Source organism: Brachypodium distachyon, chromosome 3 (assembly GCF_000005505.3).
Source record: "Brachypodium distachyon strain Bd21 chromosome 3, Brachypodium_distachyon_v3.0, whole genome shotgun sequence".
NCBI classification, from domain to species: Eukaryota; Viridiplantae; Streptophyta; class Magnoliopsida; order Poales; family Poaceae; genus Brachypodium; species Brachypodium distachyon.
Genome location: NC_016133.3, coordinates 17,266,871 through 17,289,781, shown reverse-complemented (window position 1 = coordinate 17,289,781; position 22,911 = coordinate 17,266,871). Strand labels below are relative to the sequence as shown.

General features: G+C 42.9%; 3 protein-coding genes, 1 long non-coding RNA gene and 1 pseudogene across 5 annotated transcripts; 1 reads left to right on the top strand and 4 right to left on the bottom strand.

The window, feature by feature from the left end:
* Positions 1-567: 567 nt before the first annotated feature.
* On the bottom strand, positions 568-2,033 carry LOC100821832 (xyloglucan endotransglucosylase/hydrolase protein 24). The gene is made up of 3 exons (XM_003573540.4): positions 1,718-2,033; positions 1,428-1,627; positions 568-1,157 (listed from the first exon to the last, which is right to left on the bottom strand). The coding sequence occupies exons 1-3, from the start codon at positions 1,997-1,999 to the stop codon at positions 770-772; spliced, it is 870 nt and encodes a 289-aa protein (XP_003573588.1). The 5' UTR covers positions 2,000-2,033; the 3' UTR covers positions 568-769.
* Positions 2,034-2,037: 4 nt separating this feature from the next.
* LOC112271592 lies at positions 2,038-5,376 on the top strand. Its single transcript, XR_002964843.1, has 3 exons — positions 2,038-3,181; positions 3,843-3,891; positions 4,921-5,376. It is a non-coding gene; the product is annotated as an uncharacterized LOC112271592 (long non-coding RNA).
* Positions 4,286-6,857, bottom strand: LOC100821523 (endo-1,3;1,4-beta-D-glucanase). Of its 2 annotated transcripts, none has more exons than XM_003573539.4 (7): positions 6,569-6,856; positions 6,451-6,472; positions 5,603-5,720; positions 5,420-5,510; positions 5,144-5,233; positions 4,963-5,063; positions 4,286-4,662 (listed from the first exon to the last, which is right to left on the bottom strand). In XM_003573539.4, exons 1-7 carry the CDS (start codon positions 6,780-6,782, stop codon positions 4,522-4,524), a joined length of 777 nt encoding a protein of 258 aa, XP_003573587.1. In that variant the 5' UTR covers positions 6,783-6,856; the 3' UTR covers positions 4,286-4,521. The 2 variants fall into 2 exon arrangements, with proteins under 2 accessions (XP_003573587.1, XP_014756540.1); XM_014901054.2 differs by having other exon boundaries at positions 4,305-4,662; positions 4,967-5,063; positions 6,569-6,857.
* Positions 6,858-9,835: 2,978 nt separating this feature from the next.
* Positions 9,836-11,864, bottom strand: LOC104583579. The gene is made up of 2 exons (XM_014900474.2): positions 11,630-11,864; positions 9,836-10,321 (listed from the first exon to the last, which is right to left on the bottom strand). The coding sequence occupies exons 1-2, from the start codon at positions 11,838-11,840 to the stop codon at positions 9,987-9,989; spliced, it is 546 nt and encodes a 181-aa protein (XP_014755960.1). The 5' UTR covers positions 11,841-11,864; the 3' UTR covers positions 9,836-9,986.
* A 6,734-nt stretch (positions 11,865-18,598) lies between these two features.
* Positions 18,599-21,484, bottom strand: LOC100821222 (annotated as a pseudogene).
* Between the last annotated feature and the right edge of the window lie 1,427 nt (positions 21,485-22,911).

The window sequence follows — 22,911 nt, the reverse complement described above, 5'->3', positions numbered from 1 at the left end:
AGGTACACAAAGGAAAGGACAGGTTGTGGATCCAGCAGCTGGTTAGGAAGGCATAAAAAAAGTATTAACATTGTTTGGATGTAAAAGCTGTCCAATATATACAGTTTATGGAACGACATTTACCTTTTATTGAGTTGCATAACGCAACATTTTTTTAGCATGGCTATTTAGATATAAAGGATAGGTAGCATCCTAGAAGACGCTGTTTTTTTGGGAGTACTTATAAGATTACAGCACCAAACAAGAGTTGACCTGAAGTAGCTATAATTGTACTGTTATCATCTGACCTTGTAACTCCCAACTTAATTTCTAGATCTAGAGCTGGAGCTCTAGAACTCGGCAAACAAAACAAGCATGATAAACTGCAAAAATGCTAGGAATCTTCTGGGGTTATTAGCGATGAATATATGCTCTCTAAACTTGGAACTTGTTCAGCTTTACTTATTCTCTGCATTGAGAGAAATGTAATTGAGTATATCACACTGATATGTGTTGCCCCAACATATGGATGCATGAGATTTTGTGTTCTTTTTATAGGAGAGCCTTCGGGGCCTCTCCTGCTGCTTCTTGTAGAAAAAAAACATTTTGTTTTATAATGATACACTACTGCACTGTTCCAAAAGAATGGACAAAAAGTTATCCAATAAGGCTCTCCTGCTGCTTCTTGTAGGAAAAAAAAGATTTTATTTTCTAATGATACACTATTGCACTATTCCAAAAGAATGGACCAAAAATTATCCAATACACTCCTACCCTTTGTATCGGCTAGTTACTGTAACCCACACTCCTTGGGGGCCCCATTTTGGAACCTTGTTGAGTCAGTGCAGTAATCATAGACCTTGTAGTTGGCATCCACGTCCTTCAGTTGCTGTTTGCGTGTCTCGTCCAGATCCTGGTTGAACAAACCACCGCCAGTAAGTGAGCTCTGGCCACAGATCTTGCTCTGGCTTGGCGAGCAGCTGGTGGCCTTGAAGTTCCGGAAGTATGCTGTGAATGGCGCTTGTGACCAATCGGTCTTGACCCGCCCACCCTGTGTCGCCCAGTCATCAGCATTCCAGATGCTGCTGAACACCCTCATTGGTTGATAGCTTGGGTAGGGCACACCATACACCAACTGGTTCTTGATCTGCCGGATCAGCTTGTCATCGATAAGGATTCTGCAACCCAGTAACATCCATATGAGTGCTTGGAAATAGTAGGTTGAGCAGGATGCTTTCCATGATATTCTGAACCTTTTCCTTTTGTATAAACTGATTCGACATGTGACCAAACTAAGCCTTAGCACTTCATATGGAATATAACATTTCTAGATAGGAGAGGTATCTTATCCAAATAGATAGGTGAACAAGATGAATTCCCTGATATGGTAACTTTTCTAAACTGTAAGGGAGTACAAATCTTGTGAAGAGAGGATGGGGGGAACTTACCGGATGAATTGTTGGTTCCAAATGATAGTGTAGGTGTGGAAGTCCTGGGTGGGATCAAACCAAAGATTGTACCGCTTCTCTCTGGCGCCTTTCCCTCTGGCAAACATGTTGGTGTGTAGGGTGTAGGGATTGCCGCTGCTGTTCCCCAAAAATTCGAGGTCGATCTCATCGTGGTATTGCCACGGCCCCTCTGTTACCATCTATTCCCAGGTTGCAATGCAAGATGATGGTTAGTCCGAAGGATTCACTAGTGACATGAATGTAAATCGGTCCATAATTTGGTTACTTACATAAAATGTGGTCACTGTGCCGGCTGAGTTCCCGGGGACGAGCTTGATGTCCATGTCAATCCTCCCGAAGAGATACGTTGATTTCGAGCTGAACCCAGAGGTTGTACTGCGGTCGAGAGTCATCGCGATGGTCTGTTGGCCGGTGCTGTCGTAGACAACCTTGGTGTTGCCCCACAAGTTGTTGAAATCATCAAGAAGGTTGGCCGTGACCTGAGTGATGGCTAGGACGATGAGGTAGAATGCCACTAGGGAGGCTAGGAGGTGAACCCTAGCCTGCCCCATGGCTTTTGATGGTGTTAAGAGAGTGGGCACAGGGTACAGTGTGTGTGTGCTATGGCCTGGGTGGGGCCTTATATAGACAGAGGTTTAGTGGAGATTAGTTTGTCCAAGTCTAAACCAGATCTAGCTTAATTATTCTTGGAAGATGTAAGAAACTGGAGAGAATCGTCTGGTGAAGTGAACATAAAAAAGTCGATCGAAGTTGGCTCCAATTAAAGCTTGAGCAGTGAACCAGTTGACTAATGGTTCTAGGGCTCTATCACTGTAGCAATCTATGAGCTGCCCTATCATGGGTTTTAGTCCATTCCATGATATGGTGCAGCATTATGGGTTGAATCACTGGATGCACTTAATAGTTATATATGTTCTGAGCTGGAAAGCATCTTGATTTCCCAAGCCCTCTGGTTTTTGGTCTATTAGATCTATAAGCATATAAAATGGAAATGCAATCAATGAGTGTTTCCATTTCCTTAAGCCCTCACAATCACACAGAAATTGTGCAGATCCAACTTCTCAACATATATATAGTTACTGCCATATTTGTGCAGTTTCAGACTCGTAATAGATACTGCTGGTTCAGTGGTTCCTTAGAGGTCGCATAATGAGATTGTGATAGTCTTATAGTTGAATCTTTGGAAGGAGTATGAAAAAGCTTCTTGGTCTACTAGGTTAGTATTTACTAGGTCGGTGGATCTAATGCTTTAATGAAAGGATGATATTCACTGGGGTTTAACAACCTATGAACTGATGCAACTATGCATGTCATGTTGTTCTTCCATAGGCAAATTGAACTGGAAGTCAGCTGCAGATCACAAGGTCCTGCACAAAAGATATGCCAGAAAATCTGTTACATAAAAGTTTGTGTTTTAACTCTTGTGCTAGTTGTGCATGTGCATGCTTCCCCACATGACCATGGTCTGAGGCTCCCAGCACAACTCATCATGTTTTGATGCTTTGGGTAGCTGAAACTAACTATTGGTACTAAGCAAAGTGCTAAGTCAGCTAGATTTGCTATGCATGCTCATATATAGGGAGTGATAACAGCACTGTGTGGTCTAAATCTGAATTCTCTTGTGCAGTTCAGGGATAGATTTAAGTCTTTCCGATCTTCTGTTCAAGAAAAATCTGTCATCTGTTCAAGTTGTTGGTGGGTGATTATACCAATTCAACCAATTTTTCATTCAGGTCTGAAAAATGCATACATCTCTATGCAATTTGTTCCTGAATCAAAGCATTTACATACATAAATTTTTACTTGATTTGTCTAGTACATAACTCATACAGGTGTTGGGTGACCGTACATCAATCAAATATAACGCCTCTAGTTTTTTACTGGTGTTTGTGCAGAAGACTGTGCAGCTTCCATGCCTGTAGTACAGGTCACATGGGCTGTACTATTTCGATGTACCTATGCCTATACTAATTATTGTCCACCATTTTTTATGCCTCTACCTAGAGATCGCATCGATTCATGGTGCTGAGATTTGGATTAGTAATCTTTTCAGGCTCTTGTTCTGGCTTTGCGAATGCCTAGGCTGAGTTGTTCCAGAGTTCATTTTGTTGACGGAATACTCTTGCACCAGCACTGTCTTCGGAGTAGCAGGCAACACGCACATTTGTGCCCTGATGTGGCGATAAATATTTGAGTTCATCTAACTGAATGTGGACTGAATTACTTGAAATTATGCGTATCAAATGGGAGCTTGTTCAATTTGGATGAGTCTGGTTTGGATGCTCCACATGAGAAATGTTTTTGGACAACAATAGTACATTTATAGAACTTTATTCGAAACAAGAAAATTTCATTGTACTTGGTAGCTGAAAGTTTTTCTTATTTCCTTGCCAGGTGTATAGGCTGGCAGTTATTTACCAGGGCCTTCTCCTTTGGAAGCACGGTAACATGATTTTCTAATATCGATGTGTTTGCATTGGTAGGATGTATTTTGCGTGCCCTAAACCTTCCTGCGAAATTACTGAAAGAGAAAGGATGCTACATGTCTAGCTCTGTAACCTGATGACTGGTCCATCTCTGGCTTGGCCGCTTGGGCGCTTGGCCAATGTGTACTGTATAGTTTCCAGCGCTGACTTTATGCCAGACATTAGGGCAACAGGGCATGGTTTGTAGTTCTAGATCTTAGCTTAGTTTCAGACTGGCAACTGGCAAGTTTATCCTGGCTCAGCAACGAAAAGATAAGCTATTTCAGCTGGTTTGAATTCCCCAAAAGAATAGTATTACACAGAATCCTCAGTCTCCTCGTGTATGACTAGCTAGATACCCGAGCATTTCTATGGATAAAAAGGTAGGTAGTTGATGCAAATTGCAACCGGTAAAGCTGCATATACATTCACGGTGTACAATCAGTCAAATAGAGTAGCAGTATGAAGATATTACAAAGGTAAGCAAGTACCCACAAATCGTAGCCAATACACGTTATCTCCATGATTGATTATGACATTTACATATAGATGCAAGTAAGTTGTATTTGGATTAAACATTTGCACTGAAGTTGAATGGTGAGCTATTCTCATTTCAAGTATTTGCCGAACCAGTCAAGCATTAAGGCAAGATCTTGTTCGGCGGTCTTAACTGCGAACGGGTTGGTATCATTGTATCTGCAAGCAAAGCCATGCGCTACTCCTGGAAAGATCTTTGCATAGTAATGAATCTGCAACAATGTAAACCATGATATCCAGTTAACCTACAATTCAAGTGCCTTGTACAAGGGCGAAACTTAAAGTGTACAATCCTTTTTCATTTTTAGTCATGTGAACGTGCCAAATGTGTAACAGTACACCAATTAAGCATGGCATGGACTTCTAAAGTGAATCATAACAGGATTTGTTTTTTATCTTCTGTGTTTATCATTTAAGTTTCAGTTATTCTGATTGAACCTGCTGCTTCGTCTTTGCAAATTTGTTTTCAGGCTTGCATGCATTTGGTATCCAAAGTGGCTGGAAGGACTCACCTGCCTTCTTTGACGCAAGGCATCGACAATCTGATATACCAAATTTGGTGGTGTAGTTGTATCATTCTGAGCTCCAAGGATCTCAATGGGGCACTTGATCTCTGAGTAGCAGTTGAACTAGACTTAAGAACAATGGTCTAGTTCTTCACCCACAAGAGTACCGAAGGTAAAAAGGGTTCACCTCTCATATCATCTGCGGTCACTGCTGAAGGATGGGAAATGACTATTGCTTCTACCTCGTTCGTTTTTGCCACCTCCACCGCGAATTTCCCTGTTAGTTAATCAGGACAGGAAAGAGAGTATGAACCAAATGTTATCCCAGAAAAATGAATACGAACTAAGCCGAAATGCAGGATCTTTCTGGGAATGCTAAATGTGGATTCTTTGATTTCCAAGATTTTTGTTCCTGATACATTTCATCTTTGCTCATAGTTTTCTTGTGTTTGGTCTTACTAACCGCCCCAACAATAGCCCCCAACTCCAACAACAGATTTCCGTTCCTTCTTCAGAGCTGCGAAGATTGGTTTTGCATCTTCGGCTGCTTTTACCTGTAAGTAAGGCCGACCGATTGATTGGGTAGAACAAATAATTAGGTAACGTTAATCATCGGATAATTTTATTATATGTAAAGATAAATTACCGGGGAGTGAGCCTGGATCCACTCTGTTCTGTTTGCTCCTTCCGTGTAAGGTTGTCCATTGAAGAAATCCGGCACCGCAACGTAATAGCCAGCTTCACCAACTTTGTCAGCAATTTTCCTTCATTGACATACACGGATGACCAAGTTTAAGCCCTTTTTTGCGGGTCAAGTTTAAGCCTTTTAATATAAAGAACTATCATATTGCAATAGAATTTTATGGGTCAACTCTGCTATCTCTGTTTTCTACAAAAATACTACAGTGGGCAAGTGCCTCTTCCCTTGCTTTAAAGAAGACAAGTAGACAATTACGGTAGATTGAACAGCAGCCCCTGGTTTTGCCTTTACTAGTCAGATATAACAAGTTTTTTTTACGTAAAATTACAATAAGTTGAAATAATCCTACTTTGAGCGTGACATGTCATTACTAGAACTAGAATGCCTGGGAACAAAAGTTCACATGGCAATACTCATTTGCAGAGCCAGGGAACAGAGAGAACTAAAGCCAGATGAGTCTAATGCAGCGATAAGAAGTGCTCTAAATATGTGTTGCTACAGGACGACCACATTTATGCTGAAGATTTCCAATTTTTTTTTCTAGTACAGTACTAGAACTTGATAAGTTGGTATGCTACTGCAGTTCTTATGCCTACGGTAAAGAGTTACAGGTAGGGTTGACTAAAAATTACAGTCCTTATATTTATTTTTCTCATTCACATCATTTTTCTGTACAGTAGGTTTAATTCGTGAGCACCTCATGGGTCCATTTCACTTCACAAATTTTCTGCTCATTACGAGAAAAGGAGGAACATAGAATCAAGGAAAAGAAAGTCGGCAAGAGAAGGCCGTACCTCAGCAGCGGCGCTTGGAATCCTAAAGAAAATCAAACAAGGCACCAGCCAAATTCAGACACGGTAGCTCATACTCTCTCACACGTGGAATCCATTAATATTAACCGGATGAACTAACCGAAGAAGTCGGAGGCCAGGACGATGGCCTTGTCGGAGTGGACGGCGCCGGTGACGTAGGCCTTGAAGCCGGCGAGGTCATCGACGACCTTCCCCGCCTCGACGCCGCCCGCGGTGAGGTCCGGCGGGTTGTCGAGGCACTGCGAGTGCGCGGCGGCGTTGCCGGTGAGAACGGCGAGGCAGAGGAGACAAGGGTAGAGCAATGCCCGAGCCATGGTTTTTTGCAAACTAAGCTTGATGCTCACTCTATCTCGTGCTGTCTCTGCGCTGTGCCGTGCGTTCGTATCCGTAAAGAAGCACGCGGCGAGCGGTTGTTGGCATGCATTGTTGTGTTGAGTCACCTCCACGTTGCCATCGAGCTTGCTTTTGTTTCTTTTTTCTCTTTTTCTTTAATTTCACTTTCTGGTTAGTTGACCCTGCTTAAAACCCTTGCCCCCTGTTTCACGATTTTGTTGTCTGATATGAGGTTTGACTCACAATTTTCGTACAGCATTATTTTACTCAAATTTGAAAAATCACATTTGTAGCTTACCAACGGCTCGGCCTAGGCCTGGTCTGCGACTTACCGGACTAGCCTGGCTCGGGCCCATTGGGTCCATTTATAAAGGGGTCGTGTCGTGCCAACCCACTACCGCGGAACTTAGACCCAGGCACGGCGCACCAGCTGAGCCAGCCCATGCCCAAGCCGTTTAGCCTGGCAGCCCCATTGGAAAAATGTGAAAAATTGTTAAACGGACCAGGGCCTCCTCGGACCAGCGAGGTTTGAGGCTGAGGTCTAGGCAGGACGTACCACGCCGGGTCACTGGCCAACACGGCCTGTTTAACCTCGTATCAGGTCAAGCCTGAGTTTGTTCGGGCCGCTGTCCCTGCAGGCTTTTTCATTTGGCCCAGTCCGTTGGCTAGCTATAGTCGCATTCATGAGAGGATGAACTTGACTGCCACGGTAAGAAGACCTGTCACAGCCTTGTAGCTAGTCTAGCTCCTTTTAAGGAAGTAAACTAATTCTATAAACTTGCCTATAATGCTGAGAAATGTTTCTTTAGAATAGCAACAACAGAAACACGCTTGGTACACAACATATGGGAATATGAAGAGTGTGAAATTGATTTGCAAGCAAACAATGGGGGTAGACTATGAAAAAATAGTGGGTGTGTGTGGAGGGGCCAGGGGTCCAGCTTCCCAGGCCCAGGTCCACACACACGTGTCGTGTTCAGGCGTTCATGCACATCCGGCACAACCATATAAGGAAAGAGCCCTCCTCATCCCAAAAAGCCCGGCCTGACGAGAGAGTGGCTACTCTCCCTTATATGATGGTCGTGGTCCACTCCCACTTGCGAGGTGGCCATATAAGTAAAGAGCCCTCCTCATCCCGAAAGCCCGGACTGACGAGAGAGTGGCTACTCTCCCTTATATGCTGGTCGTAGCCCCCTCCCACTAGCGAGGTGGGACTAAAGTCACTGGCAACGCTTGGTACCGTAGTACAAACCTAAGAAGCTAGGCCTTGCTTCACATAAATCCACTAATACAATTACGAGATAATTATGGTAGCTTTATAATATTAATCGGTGGCATATGCAAATTTTCTAGAGTTTTGAATGCATATTAATGTTTCTGGTCTTAGTAGCTTCGAAGGGTGTGTTGGTATTTGGCCGATCGATCGTATCAGTGCGCGCGACATGCCTTTCTTCCTCAACATCATTGAGGTCATCCTCTCATCAAAGGACTTTGTACAGGTTAGAATATAAATCAACACGGCGATCCTATCTTTAGTTCAGAGGAAAGCGTGTCTTCGGCCCCATAGACTAGAAAGAAAGGAGTTTCACCAGTGACGCTGCTAGTAGTTGTTTGACCTGCCCAAAGAACGGAGGGTATTAGGGAACAAGAGTTCTTTGGTGCCACTTGAGGTGCTCGATGGCGCATTTCTTCGTTTCTTGCAGCATGGGGCTGGTGCTCTTTGGACGAGCCACAGATGAAAGTTGTGCTTTGGAACTGGGCGTTGTTGTTGCTTATGGTTGTTCTTGTGACTCCAAATTGTATCACAATGTTAGTCATTATGTATCATATGGCTATTTACGAGGTGATCGATCAACTTGGAACTTGCGGTCTTCTTGCTGAGACAGGGAAAAGATCCAAAAAGTCAAGTTCCTAATATAAGTCGTAGAAGGCCATGAGAAGGATCGCGTGTACAGGACTTGTCGGATTTGACAACAGACCCACTGAATTTCACATCCTACAAACTTATCACACAAGCAGCAGTGGCCCAAATATCTTCAAACAAATTGATTCACATTTCCCTATTAAAAAATATTCACCTCGTACATTACTACTCCCTCCGATCCTAAATTGTTGTCGAAATATTACATGTATCTAGATGTTTTTAAAAAATAGATACATCCATATTTGGACAAATTTGAGTCAAGAATTTAGAATCAGAGGAAGTAGTAAAATAGATATCTTAGATCATGGAAATTTAACTTTCACCTTCCATGCCTCCATATATTAGTGTTATTTACTATCTTTCTATTGTCAAAATTGACTGGTGCAACAATGCAAGACGTCATGATCTAGTTGGCACCATATCACATACCCTCTGAGGGTGCTCTGAGAATCACACATGGCGTGCCTTCCCACACTCTCTAGGGCCTTTATATCGATAATTTGCCAACCCTTGGTTATCTTATTCTTACCACAATTGCATTATTATTGTGTTGTTTGTTGGATATGTATGAATCCGAACTATGTGGATACCAGAGACACATGTTGTCATTGGGTATATAAGCAATTATAATATTATATAGAAATATGGAAACGTGGACAAAGAATTAGTGAGCTATCCAGGTAAGATATATCTTAATATATTTGGAAGGTACTAATTATTACCATTTAATAGATATTATCTAGTACTAAAAAATGATCATACAAGTTTAGTAGTCCATAAATGTAAGATATGTCCCTAGAGATATCTGACAAATCAGCCTCCATCCTTAAGTCTGAGGAGCACCACATATGCCGCTGTTTTTTCATCTCGATGCGACCTTCTTGATTATCGGTGGTATCAGGTCCCATGGGTCCGACAAGTACTGCAGATGTGCTTGAAAAATGACCTAGCTATATTTTTTCTTTGAAATTGTAAGGGCTAGACTACAACATGGAATTGATAAGCTGCACGCAACCAACATGGCGGTGACACTTTCTTCGCATATGGAACATGGATTGCATGGTTGAGAAAAATCACGAGAATGCATGACTCATGTGAATCCGCCATAACTTGATAGCATCAAGGTGTAAACATATGAAGTTAATATAAGGAAACACACAATGTAATACGGAGTACTATTTTTGGTCACTACATTACATTCATGACCAGCGATGCAATCTTATATCATCAGAGTACTTATTATTCCAAAAGGTGTTCGGCCTCAAAGCCGTGAAATGATGAACTGACCATTGGTAGAACTGAAAGGAGTGCTTGACATTGGCATGACATTCTTGAACGGGGACATGAATTGTGCAGTTGACGTTTCCTTGCCATGGAATTGCGGCAGTGTTTTCTTCATTTTCTTGGCTTGTTGCAGCAACCAGTACAACCTTCCATTGACCATGCATTCCAGCGCAGTAAGCTCTCCATGGAACTCTTCCAACTCTTCTAGACGGAGCGCAGTAACATCAGTGTTTAGCCATCGCATCACACGTCCCTCACTCTCCCTCTCCATTTCCTCCATTTCCTCTTGTATCCTCTTTTTTCTCTTCTGCTCTGCTTCCATCACCATTTGCAGATTTGAGTATTCCTGACTCAATGCACGCAAATTATTTGGATCTACATGGATCTGATTGCTTCCACCAACCATTGCATGTGCATCATTGATGCTCTTGGGGAGGAAGCGATGAATGATAGAGTCCACAGAGGGATTACCGAAAGAGAAGATTTTACCACCAGGTGAGAAAACAACAATGGCGACACCTGCGCCACATAGGGTGGAAAGCTCATTGGCCTTACCAAATAGGCCCTGGCGACGCTTTGAGAAGCATACATGGCGTGCCTTCTCACTGTGGATGGCCTTGATTTCAATCTTCTGCCTACCCTTTGTTGTCTTGCCCTTCACCATGACTATGTTACTCCAAAGTGTGACGATGGAGACATGTACGTGTTGTGCTTGTTATACAAGTGCTTATATAGAGAGGTGGACACATTGAGATAATATTGGTGTGTCGTCTAGATAAGATATATCTTGATATATTTGCAGGTTACTATTAAATATATTTGCAGGTTACTATTAAAAACCAATTAATAAATATTAGCAATAAGGAAAAAGGATAATGATGCAAGTTTAGTAGTACATAAATGTAAGATATGTCCCAAGAGATATTTGGAAACTCATAATTCTCACTTAGGTACAATGAGCCACACATGTACCACTGTTTTCTCACCTAGACGCGCCTTTCCTGATCGATGGTAGTGGGTTGGCCTATCCCTAGAGCTCGTGCTTAAGAATAACCTTGCAGGGAGGTAACCATTTTTGTTTAGCTCAGCAATGTGATCGTACTAGTTTAGTCACCTAGTGATAAATAATTTTCACCACATAATTTTCCTTCAAAATTATAAGGACTCCAACACACCGTTGTTTTTTCTAATATATTTTTTAGGAATTTTAAAAAGGGTGCAACATGGTTTTCACTGGTTTCAACCGGATCGTGAGGATTTGGGCCACGACAAAAGAAAATTGTTTACATTGGTGAGACCGTTGCCAGGATAATACATTTATAATAGGAGGTTTAATTTATCGAAGAAGATTCTTAAATATAAACATTTGTGAAGTTGTTATCGACGACTCCATGTGAAACCGTCTATGCCACATATGTAGGTTATCATGTGTGGCATATTCAGAAAGCAGAATGTAAAGACTCTGGCGGTCCGTCAGGAAACGAACGAGGTGGCGCCCTTGTTCTTGCAAAAGAGGCTATGTAGAACAGTATTAGGCAGCAGCTGAATTCAGACACAGTAACTCGTATTCTCTAGCACATCGAATCAACAGCTAGTCAGAGATTAATCGGATGAACTAACCGAAGATGTCGGAGGCGAGGACGATGGCCCGGTGGGAGTGGGCAGCGCCGGTGACGTAGGCCTTGAAGCCGGCGAGGTCAGCGACGACCGTGCCCGCCTCGTGGCCGCGCGCCATGAGGTCCGGCGGGTTGTCGAGGCACTGCGAGTGCGAGGAAGCGGTGGCGATTGAGGCGAGGAAGAGCAGGCACGGGTAGAGAAATGCCCCAGCCATGGCACTCCGCCGTTTCTTACTTGCTCTCTGACTAGCTGCTGCAGGCACGGATTGTTGAGGTGTTAAACCCTGCACTTATATAGGCTACTGGTTTCTGCTGTTTGAAACTGCCATCCTCGGATACTTTTATTTGGTCATTTCGCGGAGTTACAGAAAAAATTTTATTTGCACATTTGCACATAATGTTAGGAACAAATGAGAATCAAATGAAAAAAATGTGAATATTGTATAACCAAACGACTTTATTATCCAAAACACCTATCCCAACAAAATAATAAGAGGACATGAACATTACTTATACTTTGGGGAAACAAAACAAAGAAAGCTACGGGAAGTGAACCTGAATATCTGCAATCCTTATAAAAAACGACATATATATCAAGAAAATATGATTACTTGATGAAATATTTACGTGAAAAGTCTTAAATGCTATTCCTCCATTTCATAATTCTTGTCAAAATATTACATGTATCTAGACGTTTTTTAGAAATAAATACATCCATTTTTGGGCAAATTTGATACAAGAATTATGAAACGGAGGGAGTAAAAGATTGAATTGCAGAAGTTACCACCAAAATGGGTTGCATCATGTGGATGGTGACGTAGACACTTATTATGTGCATCAAACATTAAATGCACCTTAAAGACCGTCAAATCTCGCTTCATGCCTCCATTGAGATTAGCTCTGCCCAACTCTCACCGTTCATCAACTAACAAGGCGGTGTCGATTCCAAATGGAAGGCATAAACCATATTCTAAAGACTGCTTTCATCAAGACTACTGCCGCCTTCGGTGGCGGAGTCAGCCGGTTTTTGAAGCTCTAAAAGGAGCCGCTCCAACGTAAATTTGCCCAAGAAAAATAGCCGTCAATCACTCACCGTGCTCTGTTTGGTAGTAGAAGCCAGAAGATCAAGCCTGGGAAATTGCCCTATGTAGCCGGGTGGTGGCTCCGCCGGTGACTATCTTATCTGTCACCTACCGCAAACTAGTTTCCAGTGACCAAGTCCATCAGCATGAGCAACATGGGATGAATACAAAACGCAGTACTCCGAACAAACGCCTTCAACAAGAACATTTTGTACATCTTGTTGGTCAAATAAGGGATCGTCATCCCTCAAGCGAACTTCCAAGCCAACACCTTCAACATTCACATGACGCACATATGTCGATGTTGCTTGATCTACCATAAGGCGAGATCATAGGTTAGAAGAAAAGAAACTGCATTTATCATCGAACTCGCCATGCCGTCATTTATCATCTCTATCGGCTGGTGCATGCAATTGTGTTAACCGACTCCGACGCAGAGGACGCTCTCGGCATACTCCTGTTATGGGAGAAAATACTGAAAAAGTTTGCAGGTAGGGTGGATCCTTTCCTCATCCGAAGCACTCGACTCCAAATTTATACGAACAAAACAATAACCACCGATCTATATACCCGTCCCCACCACCGGGGTAGTCGGCGCATGGCCCGAATACCCCGCCAGGGCTACCGCTACCAGTCAAACTGGCAGTGCGACATTGGGTTCATGCCATGTTGGGCCGCGTCTTGTTTTTTTTTTACACTTTCTAGTGACTACAAGGTCCCACGGCTGCTGTGGAACCAAAGGAGAGATTTCTTAAAGCGGTACGTAGGAGGCCATGAAGAGGATCGCGTGCACAAGACTTGTCGGATTTGACAACGGACCCACTGAATTGCACAATGCTACAAACTTATCACACAAGCAGTGGCCCAAATATGAAGCGATCCTCCCCCTTGCAGGTTCGATCTCTGTGCTTACAATGCTAGTTCCTGGATTGACTCGCTAGCACACACAGTTTCAAGATGTAATATCAAGATACAAAGGTCAAAAGTATATTACATCGCATTGATCCAGAATTTATTAGTAACTTACATATTGCACAACCTCATGGATTATCTCAAAAGAAAATAAAATCTTGCAGCGGAAGGCAGAAGATACAGGAGTCCCATAACAACTCCATAGTCGAAACATGTTGGAATGTAAACTCGCAACCCTAACAATTCGTACCTCACTCTTCACCTGGTTCACCTGCAACATTTAAACGTTGCAGCCACTAGGGGGTCAATACATTAAATGTATTGGCAAGTTCACCAAAGGGTTATAACAGAACCTATCAAGTACATGCAGTATATGGCAAGGTGGAGTTCAGGCTTTTTTTGCGTAAAAGCATCAATGTTTGATCCTATCATTTTTAACCAAATAGTTTTATCACTATTGAACACGGGGTAGAAACACCCATGCTACTATTAACCTATGCACATTGAGTAGAAACATCAATGCTCTTACCCAGTTCAATTCATTCGTTTTATTATGAAATTGGAATGAGTGAGACCTTCCTTACAGCCCCAATATCTAGTTGCTCATAATTGTCCGTAACCGGGGACACGGCTAAGTACTTAGTTTGACGCTCTCGAGAGGTGGTACACTTTACCCACAAGAAATTGACGTGTTAGTCCCTTACTGTCCTCCAGGTGGAGTAGCAACGGCATCGATTACAGGAATTTTCAGAACATATTCCCCCAAACCACCTGAGGGACGCGTTCCAACCTACACTGGTACATACCGATGTCACCTCGGATCCAGGTTCATATTTCTTACATCCATCCTGGCAGAGCCCATAATACCATGTGGTTGTACTGGAAGCTACTAAACAGGAAACTAGTCCAGTTTCTGGTTACCCCGGGTGGCATCCCACATTGTGACGCAAGCGCTCCCCGAATCGCACGGGGAGACGACCATGGACGCTCTCGAATCACACGGAGAGACGACTCAGCGGGCCCCATAGAAATGGACCTACGTCACGACATCCGAAAACTCAAAGCAGCCCACCCAGGACGGTTCATTGAATTACTTGTTTTGCCATACATTAGGAAAATCATATTGTAATTCAATAGTATCACATTATAATAATACCACCCTCGTATATTAACATAGCATAGCATTTTACTACCACGATGGCAATTGGTGGTAAGGTTATGACAAGGGTATCCTATACTATTAGGACAGATCATAGCTACCATAGATACAGTAATAATCCTGACAATGCAACTAACAAAATCTAGTGCATAATAAAATAATGGGATGATGGTCAAAGTGAACTTGCCTGATTAGTGTCTTTGTATTCTTCTTCTTTTCGATACTCACAGTTACCGCACTCCGTATAATCTATCGCGAAGAACGAAAAGCAATAATAAATAACCATTCGACAACTCCAAATCATAACTCCAAATAAAGAACCAAAGACATATACAAAGTTTAAATTAAACAGTACTTAACTACCGTTAGGCTATCTTAGGCATAGATCTAAGAGGTAGGAACAAGGCTTGGGTTTTATCGGAGTTGAAACGGTGAAGTCATTGGCTGTTAACAGATACAGTTTTCTAGGGGTCATGAGCTATGGTAGGTGAACTTAAAAAGGTGCACAAAGTGGTCCAGAATCAAGAGTTGGGTGTACTCTTGTCACAACAGAAAGAATGAACTGGTTTGAAAATATGAATCAACAAGTATGGGATTTGGAACATTGCTAATCAATAAGACAGTGTTAACAGATACAAAGTTTGGTTGGGCATGGACTAGTGGTTAAGTCTGGAATTTAAGTCTATAGGAACTGTTATAACTTAAATACTTTGGCTGTTTGAAAAATGGTGCTAAATGGCAGAACATGGGATGAAAATTATACTACTGTATGGTATTAATATTGTACTTGCTAACCCAACAAGTCTCATCCCAAAAGGATCTACAGAGAATTAGCTACTGGCTTGCAAATCTGGCTAGTCTGATTCTGACAGATTAAAGATACTAACTTCTACTGAAAATGTACTGGTGCTAATGGCTTCAAAAGACAGAGGGACAATGTGATGAATTAAACTAGATCTAACAAGCTTTCAAAATACACTGGTTTAATCTAAATAGGAGTTGTGAGTCAAAATATACAGGCTTACAAAAAAGGCTAATATATAACAAAGTTTCTGTAACTAAGGCTTAGAATTGGCAGTGTGAGAAACTGCTGAAGGTACTGTTTTGCAATGACGATGCACTAGTGTGGATGAACTTGGAAAGGTGTTAAAATAGGTCTAGGATTTAGATTTGGATTTTATATTGACATGAAAGAAAGAATCATCTAATTTTAAGTAATGTCTCAAAAGATATAGGCTCCGGAAGATAGCTAACTGATGTGACAGTGTTAACAGATACGACTTTTGATTGAAGATGCACCTCTGTAGATGAATCCTAAGTTGTGCAAGGTGTACACTAATGTGTATAAAATGATCTAATTGATGAACTACAGAAGGCTTGGAACCAAACGGATCAATGAAACAATTTATATTAATTTCGAAAGGTGGCTAATCCAGAAACAACATACTGTGAATAGCAATTTCCCACGAAGATGCCGTACTGAAGATCAAAGAGACGGGGTATACAATCTGGTCTGGTATAGAGAGGTGGACGTTCTCTAACTACAACAAAAAGATTTGGCCAAAAATGGTACACTGATCAAAAGATATGGGCTTCTAAACATGGCTAATCAAAACTGCTGCGGCTGAAAAGTTGCTCACCGGAGAAGACACGGAGTTCGCCGGAGTTGAAGAAGGACAGCGATGATGTCGACGTAGGGTTCGGTGGGGCCGTGGAAGACATCGAGGCGGACATCGTGACACGGCTTGCGCAGTCGTAGCATCTCCGGATGGCGACGGGCGGAGCTCCGGACGCGGCTTCGGCATGGGTTCGGGGACGGCGCGGCCAACGGCATCAAGAGGTCACGAAACCTTGTCACAAAGGTAGGTAAGGTTCACATGAGTCTACCGGTGAAAGGAATCGAAGAACGGAGGTTCGGGGTGATCTCACCGGCAACAATGGTGGTGGTGATTGGCGGAAGAAGACGTCGACGTAGCCGGCTGTACAGAGGTTTTGAGACTAAACTTTCTACATGAGAATGGGAGAGGAGAGGCAAAGGCTCAAAGTGACGCGCGTGAAATCCTTTTATAGTGGCCGAGGAGGGAGATCGGGCGTGGCATGTCGACGGTCGGCATTCGGGGCACCTCTTTTGGCAACTGCGATTATGAGAGGAAACTTCAAATTGATTTCCTGAATGGATTCCCTGGATGGTGAGGATTGATGGAGTGGTTTCCTTTCGGAGAAAGATGCGCGGAAAAAAAAGAAATCGAAGGAAGAAAATATGGAAGGAGTGATTTCTTTACATGCAGAGGAGAACAAGCACGTGCTCGTTCGGCTGGAGCTCTCGGTCGGTCCGTTCTCTTTTTTTTTTTTCTTTTCCATTTGCTTCCACTAACCATTGCATGTGCATCATTGATGCTCTTGGGGAGGAAGCGATGAATGATAGAGTCCACAGAGGGATTACCGAAAGAGAAGATTTTACCCCCAGGTGAGAAAACAACAATGGCGATACCTGCGCCACATAGGGTGGAAAGCTCATTGGCCTTACCAAATAGGCCCTGGCGACGCTTTGAGCATACATGGCGTGGCTTCTCACTGTGGATGGCCTTGATTTCAATCTTCTGCCTACCCTTTGTTGTCTTGCCCTTCACCATGACTATGTTACTCCAAAGTGTGACGATGGAGACACGTACGTGTTGTGCTTGGGTATACAAGTGCTTATATAAAGAGGTGGACACATTGAGATAATATTGGTGTCTCATCTAGATAAGATATATCTTAATATATTTGCAGGTTACTATTAAATATATTTGCAGGTTACTATTAAAAACCGATTAATAAATATTAGCAATAAGGAAAAAGGATAATGATGCAAGTTTAGTAGTACATAAATGTAAGATATGTCCCAAGAGATATTTGGAAACTCATAATTCTCACTTAGGTACAATGAGCCACACATGTACCACTGTTTTCTCACCTAGACACGCCTTTCCTGATCGATGGTAGCGGGTCGGCCTATCCCTAGAGCTCGTGCTTAAGAATAACCTTGCAGGGAGTTAACCATTTTTGTTTAGCTCAGCAATGTGATCGTACTAGTTTAGTTACCTAGTGATAAATAATTTTCACCACATAATTTTCCTTCAAAATTATAAGGACTCCAGCACACCGTTGTTTTTTCTAATATATTTGTTAGGAATTTTAAACTGGGTGCAACATGGTTTTCACTGGTTTCAACCGGATCGTGAGGATTTGGGCCACTACAAAAGAAAATTGTTTACATTGGTGAGACCGTTGCCAGGACAATACAGTTATAATGGGAGGTTTAATTTATCGAAGAATGAAACCGTCTATGCCACATATGTAGGTTATCATGTGTGGCATATTCAGAAACCAGAGTGTAAAGACTCTGGCGGTCCGTCAGGGAACGAACGAGGTAGCGCCTTTGCTCTTGCAAAAGAGGCTATATATGTAGTCTTAGTTCCGTTGTAACCTGGAGTAATGGAGCTCCAGAACCGGTTATATATTTCCCATGACAGAGAAGGATACTACAGCCTACAGGCTCAGATCTGTGTGACCTACTGACCTGATCACTGGTCATATCTGGCTTCGGCGCTTGGCCAAGTGTGGACTGCATCTACAGTACATAGCTGACTCTATGCCAGGCAGGACTCATGAGGGCAACGTGGCGTGGTTTGTAGTTGTAGATCTGAGCTCCGCTTCAGACTGGCAACCATACTGTCAAGTATTTTTTTTCCTGACTCGAATACCCTAAAAGAACAGTATTAAGCAGAATCCTCGCACAGTCTCCTCGTGTCAAACTAGCTAAATACCCCAGCAGTCCTACGGATAACAAGGTGGTTGATAAAGATTGCAATTGGTAAATATGGTCCACATACAATCCAAGATCATAGCCAGTACACATATAAAGACTGATTGTGAAAATTAATTTACATATAGATGCAAGCAAGTTTTTTATTTGGATGAAACAGTTGTACCGAAGATTAGCTATTCTCATTTCAATTATTTGCCGAACCAGTCAAGCATTAAGACAAGAGCTTGTTCGGCAGTCTTGACTTCGAACGGGTTGGTATCATTGTATCTGCAAGCAAAGCCATGCTTAACTCCTGGGAAGATCTTTGCATAGTAACAAATCTGCAACAAGCGAAGACATATGCGACTCTTTAATACTACCGATGAACATGGCATAGTAATGAATCATAACCGGGAGATTTGTATCTTCTGTTTTTACTGTTTAAGTTTCAGTTATTCTGATCAATTGAATCTGCTTATTCATCTTTGAAATTTTGTTTAGAGGCTCGTTTATGCGTTTCGTATCCAAGTGCCTGGAAGAACTCACCTGATTTCTTTGGCGCAAGGCCTGAACAAACTGATACACCAATTTTGGGCGTGCAGTTACATCATACTGAGCTCCGAGGATCTCAATGGGGCGCTTGATCTCTGAGTAGCAGTTGAGCTTAGACTAAGAACAATGGTCTAGTTCTTCACCAACAAAAGAGTACCAAAAGTAAAAAAAGGTTCACCTTTCATATCGTCCACGGTGACTATATAAGGATGGCAATGACTATTGCTTCGACCTCGTTTGTTTTTCCCACCTCCACCGCAAATTTCCCTGTGAGTTTATCAGGACAGAAAGAGAGTATGACCAAAAGTTATCCCTAGAAAAAATGAATACAAGCTAAGCCTAAATCTTGAAAATAATTTGCGAAGGAAATCTAGAATCTTTTTTTTGGTATAAGATATATAATTTGTACCTTTAAAATGATTCTAAATAATTTGTTAGTATCGAATACGATGAAGTACTACGATGTTAAAATGTTGACTCTTAACTAACTCTCAGTCAACTATGGAATCTTACTATTCCATAGAATTGTTCTCTTCTCTTATCACCACATGAACAATTTTCAGGTAAGAGTCCGCTAAAACTGAATCTACGTGGACGCCACTAAACATATTTTCTCGTGTTTGGTTTTACTAACCGCCCCAACAGTAGCCACCAACTCCAATGACAGACTTCCGTTCCTTCTTCAAAGCTGCGAAGATTGGTTTTGCGTGATTAGCTGCTTTTACCTGCAAATAAGACCAATTTATTTTGTGGAACGCAACAGGTAATTAACGTGAACAATCAGAGAAGTGTTATAAGGAGTATTTTCTTTTGACACTGAGGATAATTATTACAAGTAAATATGAATTACTGGAGAGTGAAGCTTGATCCACTCCGTTAGGTTTGTTCCGTCCGTGACAGGTTGTCCATTGAAGAAATCTGGCACCACAACGTGGTAGCCGGTTTCACCAATTTTGTCGGCAATTTTCCTTCATTGCCATGCATGCACGGATGACCAAGTTAATTATGCCTTTTTCGTGGTTCCAGTTTAAGCCTTTTAATATAAAGAACAATCGTACTCCCCATTTCCCAACAAACGATGTTTTAAGTTTGTCAAAATTTGGATGTATCTAGACATGATTTAGTGTATAGATTCATTTAAATTTAACTAGTCAAAGTTGAGACATTTTTTGTTGGACGGAGGAAGTATTGGAATACAAATTTATCGGCCTCCACTCTGTGATATCTGCTTGTTTTCTACAGAAATTATTACAAAATGATCAGTCAGGTGGTTGGCCATTTTGTCTTCCCTCTCAAAAACGCTCTCCATGAACGTACGGATGGAGCAATGCCACGACCCATACTGCCGCAGCCTCTCTAACGACATCAACAACCAAGAGATGGTCACTTGGCTCTCGGAAAGAGACCACGACGTAGACAGCTGCTCCACCCTCTAAATGCCGTTGGATATTTCGTCAGAATCTATTGCAACATGATGATCAGCTGACTTTTCAGCACAATTAGATAGGACAATCTTGACTAAAATTCAAAGCACGTGGTGTTATAGGAAGACCTCATTATTCTTTTAGTTTTTGTGATATACTACTAGTTGGTAGTAGTAGTAGTAATAAGTTGGTGTGCTTCAGTTCTGAAATTCAGAGGGAGGAGTTCACTAAAAATTACAGTCCTTTTACATTTATATTCTTTTATTAAAAGGTATGGGATACCGGATAACACAATTCATCACATCATTATTCATCCTACCAAAGTACCGGATAAAAAATACAGTCCTTTTATATTAATTCTTTCAAAAAAGTATGGGATACCGGATAACAATTCGTGAGCTAACCACACGAAATTCCTGTTTGTTGTGGGGGAAAGAAAGGAATAGAGAGTCGAGGAAAAATACAAGGCCGTACCTCAGCAACGGCGCTTCGAATCCTGAAAAAGAAAAAGAATCAAAGAAGGCAGCAACTGAATTCAGACACAGTAGCTCGTATTCTCTAGCACATCGAATCAACAGCTAGTCAGAGATTAATCGGATGAACTAACCGAAGATGTCGGAGGCGAGGACGATGGCCCGGTGAGAGTGGGCGGCGCCGGTGACGTAGGCCTTGAAGCCGGCAAGGTCATCGACGACCGTGCCCGCCTCGTGGCGGCGGGCCGTGAGGTCCGGCGGGTTGTCGAGGCACTGCGAGTGCGAGGAAACGGTGGCGATTGAGGCGAGGAAGAGCAGGCCCGGGTAGAGAAATGCCCCAGCCATGGCACTCCGCCGTTTCTCACTTGCTGCTGCAAGGCACGAGTTGTTGTCTTGTTGAGGTGTGTTGTTACTAAACTACTCCTTGTTAAACCCTGCATTTAGATAGGCTACTGGTTTCTGCTGTTTGAAATTTTGCCATCCTCGGCCGTATGTTTGAAAGTGCCGTCCTCGGATTAGAGGTGCAACATGGTATCCTTTGATCCTTCTTAGTTCAAACAAATGAACTAGTTTTTCAAAAAATTGTGTCATTTAGATTTTTTAGTTCATTTGGTTGAACTAAGAAGGGTCAAAGGGTATCCTGAGGGTCAAAAATTTGCAGCTCTACCTCCGATGCACACGTACTTTCATTAGAGAAGATACATGGCGTCAAAACCAAATAAACTAGGTGATTTCATTTGCATGATCAAATGCAAAAGAATGTGAATATCGTAGAACCAAACATCAGTGTCGGTCGCGACCGCGACCATTACTGATGAACAGAGCGGGGTCTGCCTGTCCCCGCCCAGCCATACATCAGTGGCGGTCGCGCTAGGCGACCGCCACTAATGAACCATCATACCTCACAAGAAACATCAGTGGCGGTCGGTTAAGAGTTGACCGCCACTGATGAACCACACATCAGTAACGGTCGCGTTAGGGCGACCGTCACTGATGTACCCCCTAGTATCAGTAACGGTCGCCCAAGTCCCGACCGCCACTGATGAGTGTTGCGGTTTAAATACGCAGAACAGAGCCGCAGCTGGTCGCGCTGCGCGTCGTAACGGACCAGCTGCGGCCCCTTCTTCTCCGGCGACGGCGAAGCCCTGCCCAAAGGTGCCATGGCCGCCGGCGAGCCCCCAGGTAGCGCCTCCTCCCTCTCCCATCCTCCTCTCCCCCCCCTCCCCCGCCGGCGGCCGCCGTCTCCATGGCCGGCGGGCGGCCATGGCCGGCTAGCTCCATTTTTGGAGCTCCGGCGGCCGGCGAGCTCCGATCTTTGAGCCCGAAGCTTCCCTCTCCCTTGCGAGCTCTCTCCCCCTCCCGATCTGTCTCGCCGGCCTCCAATTTCTCTCCGAATTTCCCCAATTTCAAATTTTTGAGCTCCGGTCGCCGGCCAAAACGCGGCCTCCTCGTCATCGCACGGAGCTTCCCTCTCCCTTGCGAGCTCTCTCTCCCTCCAGATCTTTCTCGCCGGCCTCCAATTTCTCTCCGAATGTCTCTAATTTCAAATTTTTAGTTAGTCCCGGTTAATTAACACCTTAACCCCTTGTCAATGATTAGACTAACTATTTTGCTTTGTTTGTTTTCTTGTGTATTGTGTTGTAGATCGAAGGACTGTTCTTGGATGTACGCCAAGGAAAGAATCAATGCTCGATGGATAACCGAATGGACAGTCTGTTTTGGAGTCGCGAAAGGTGATATGGAACGAAAAGGACTTGTGATGATGCGTTGTCCATGTCGCAAATGTGGAAACACATGCATGATGAAGCCTGAAGATGTTCAGATGCACGTGCTGGCATCGGGTTTTATGAAAAGTTATTCTCGTTGGACTTGTCACGGGGAGGATGCGGTTGAT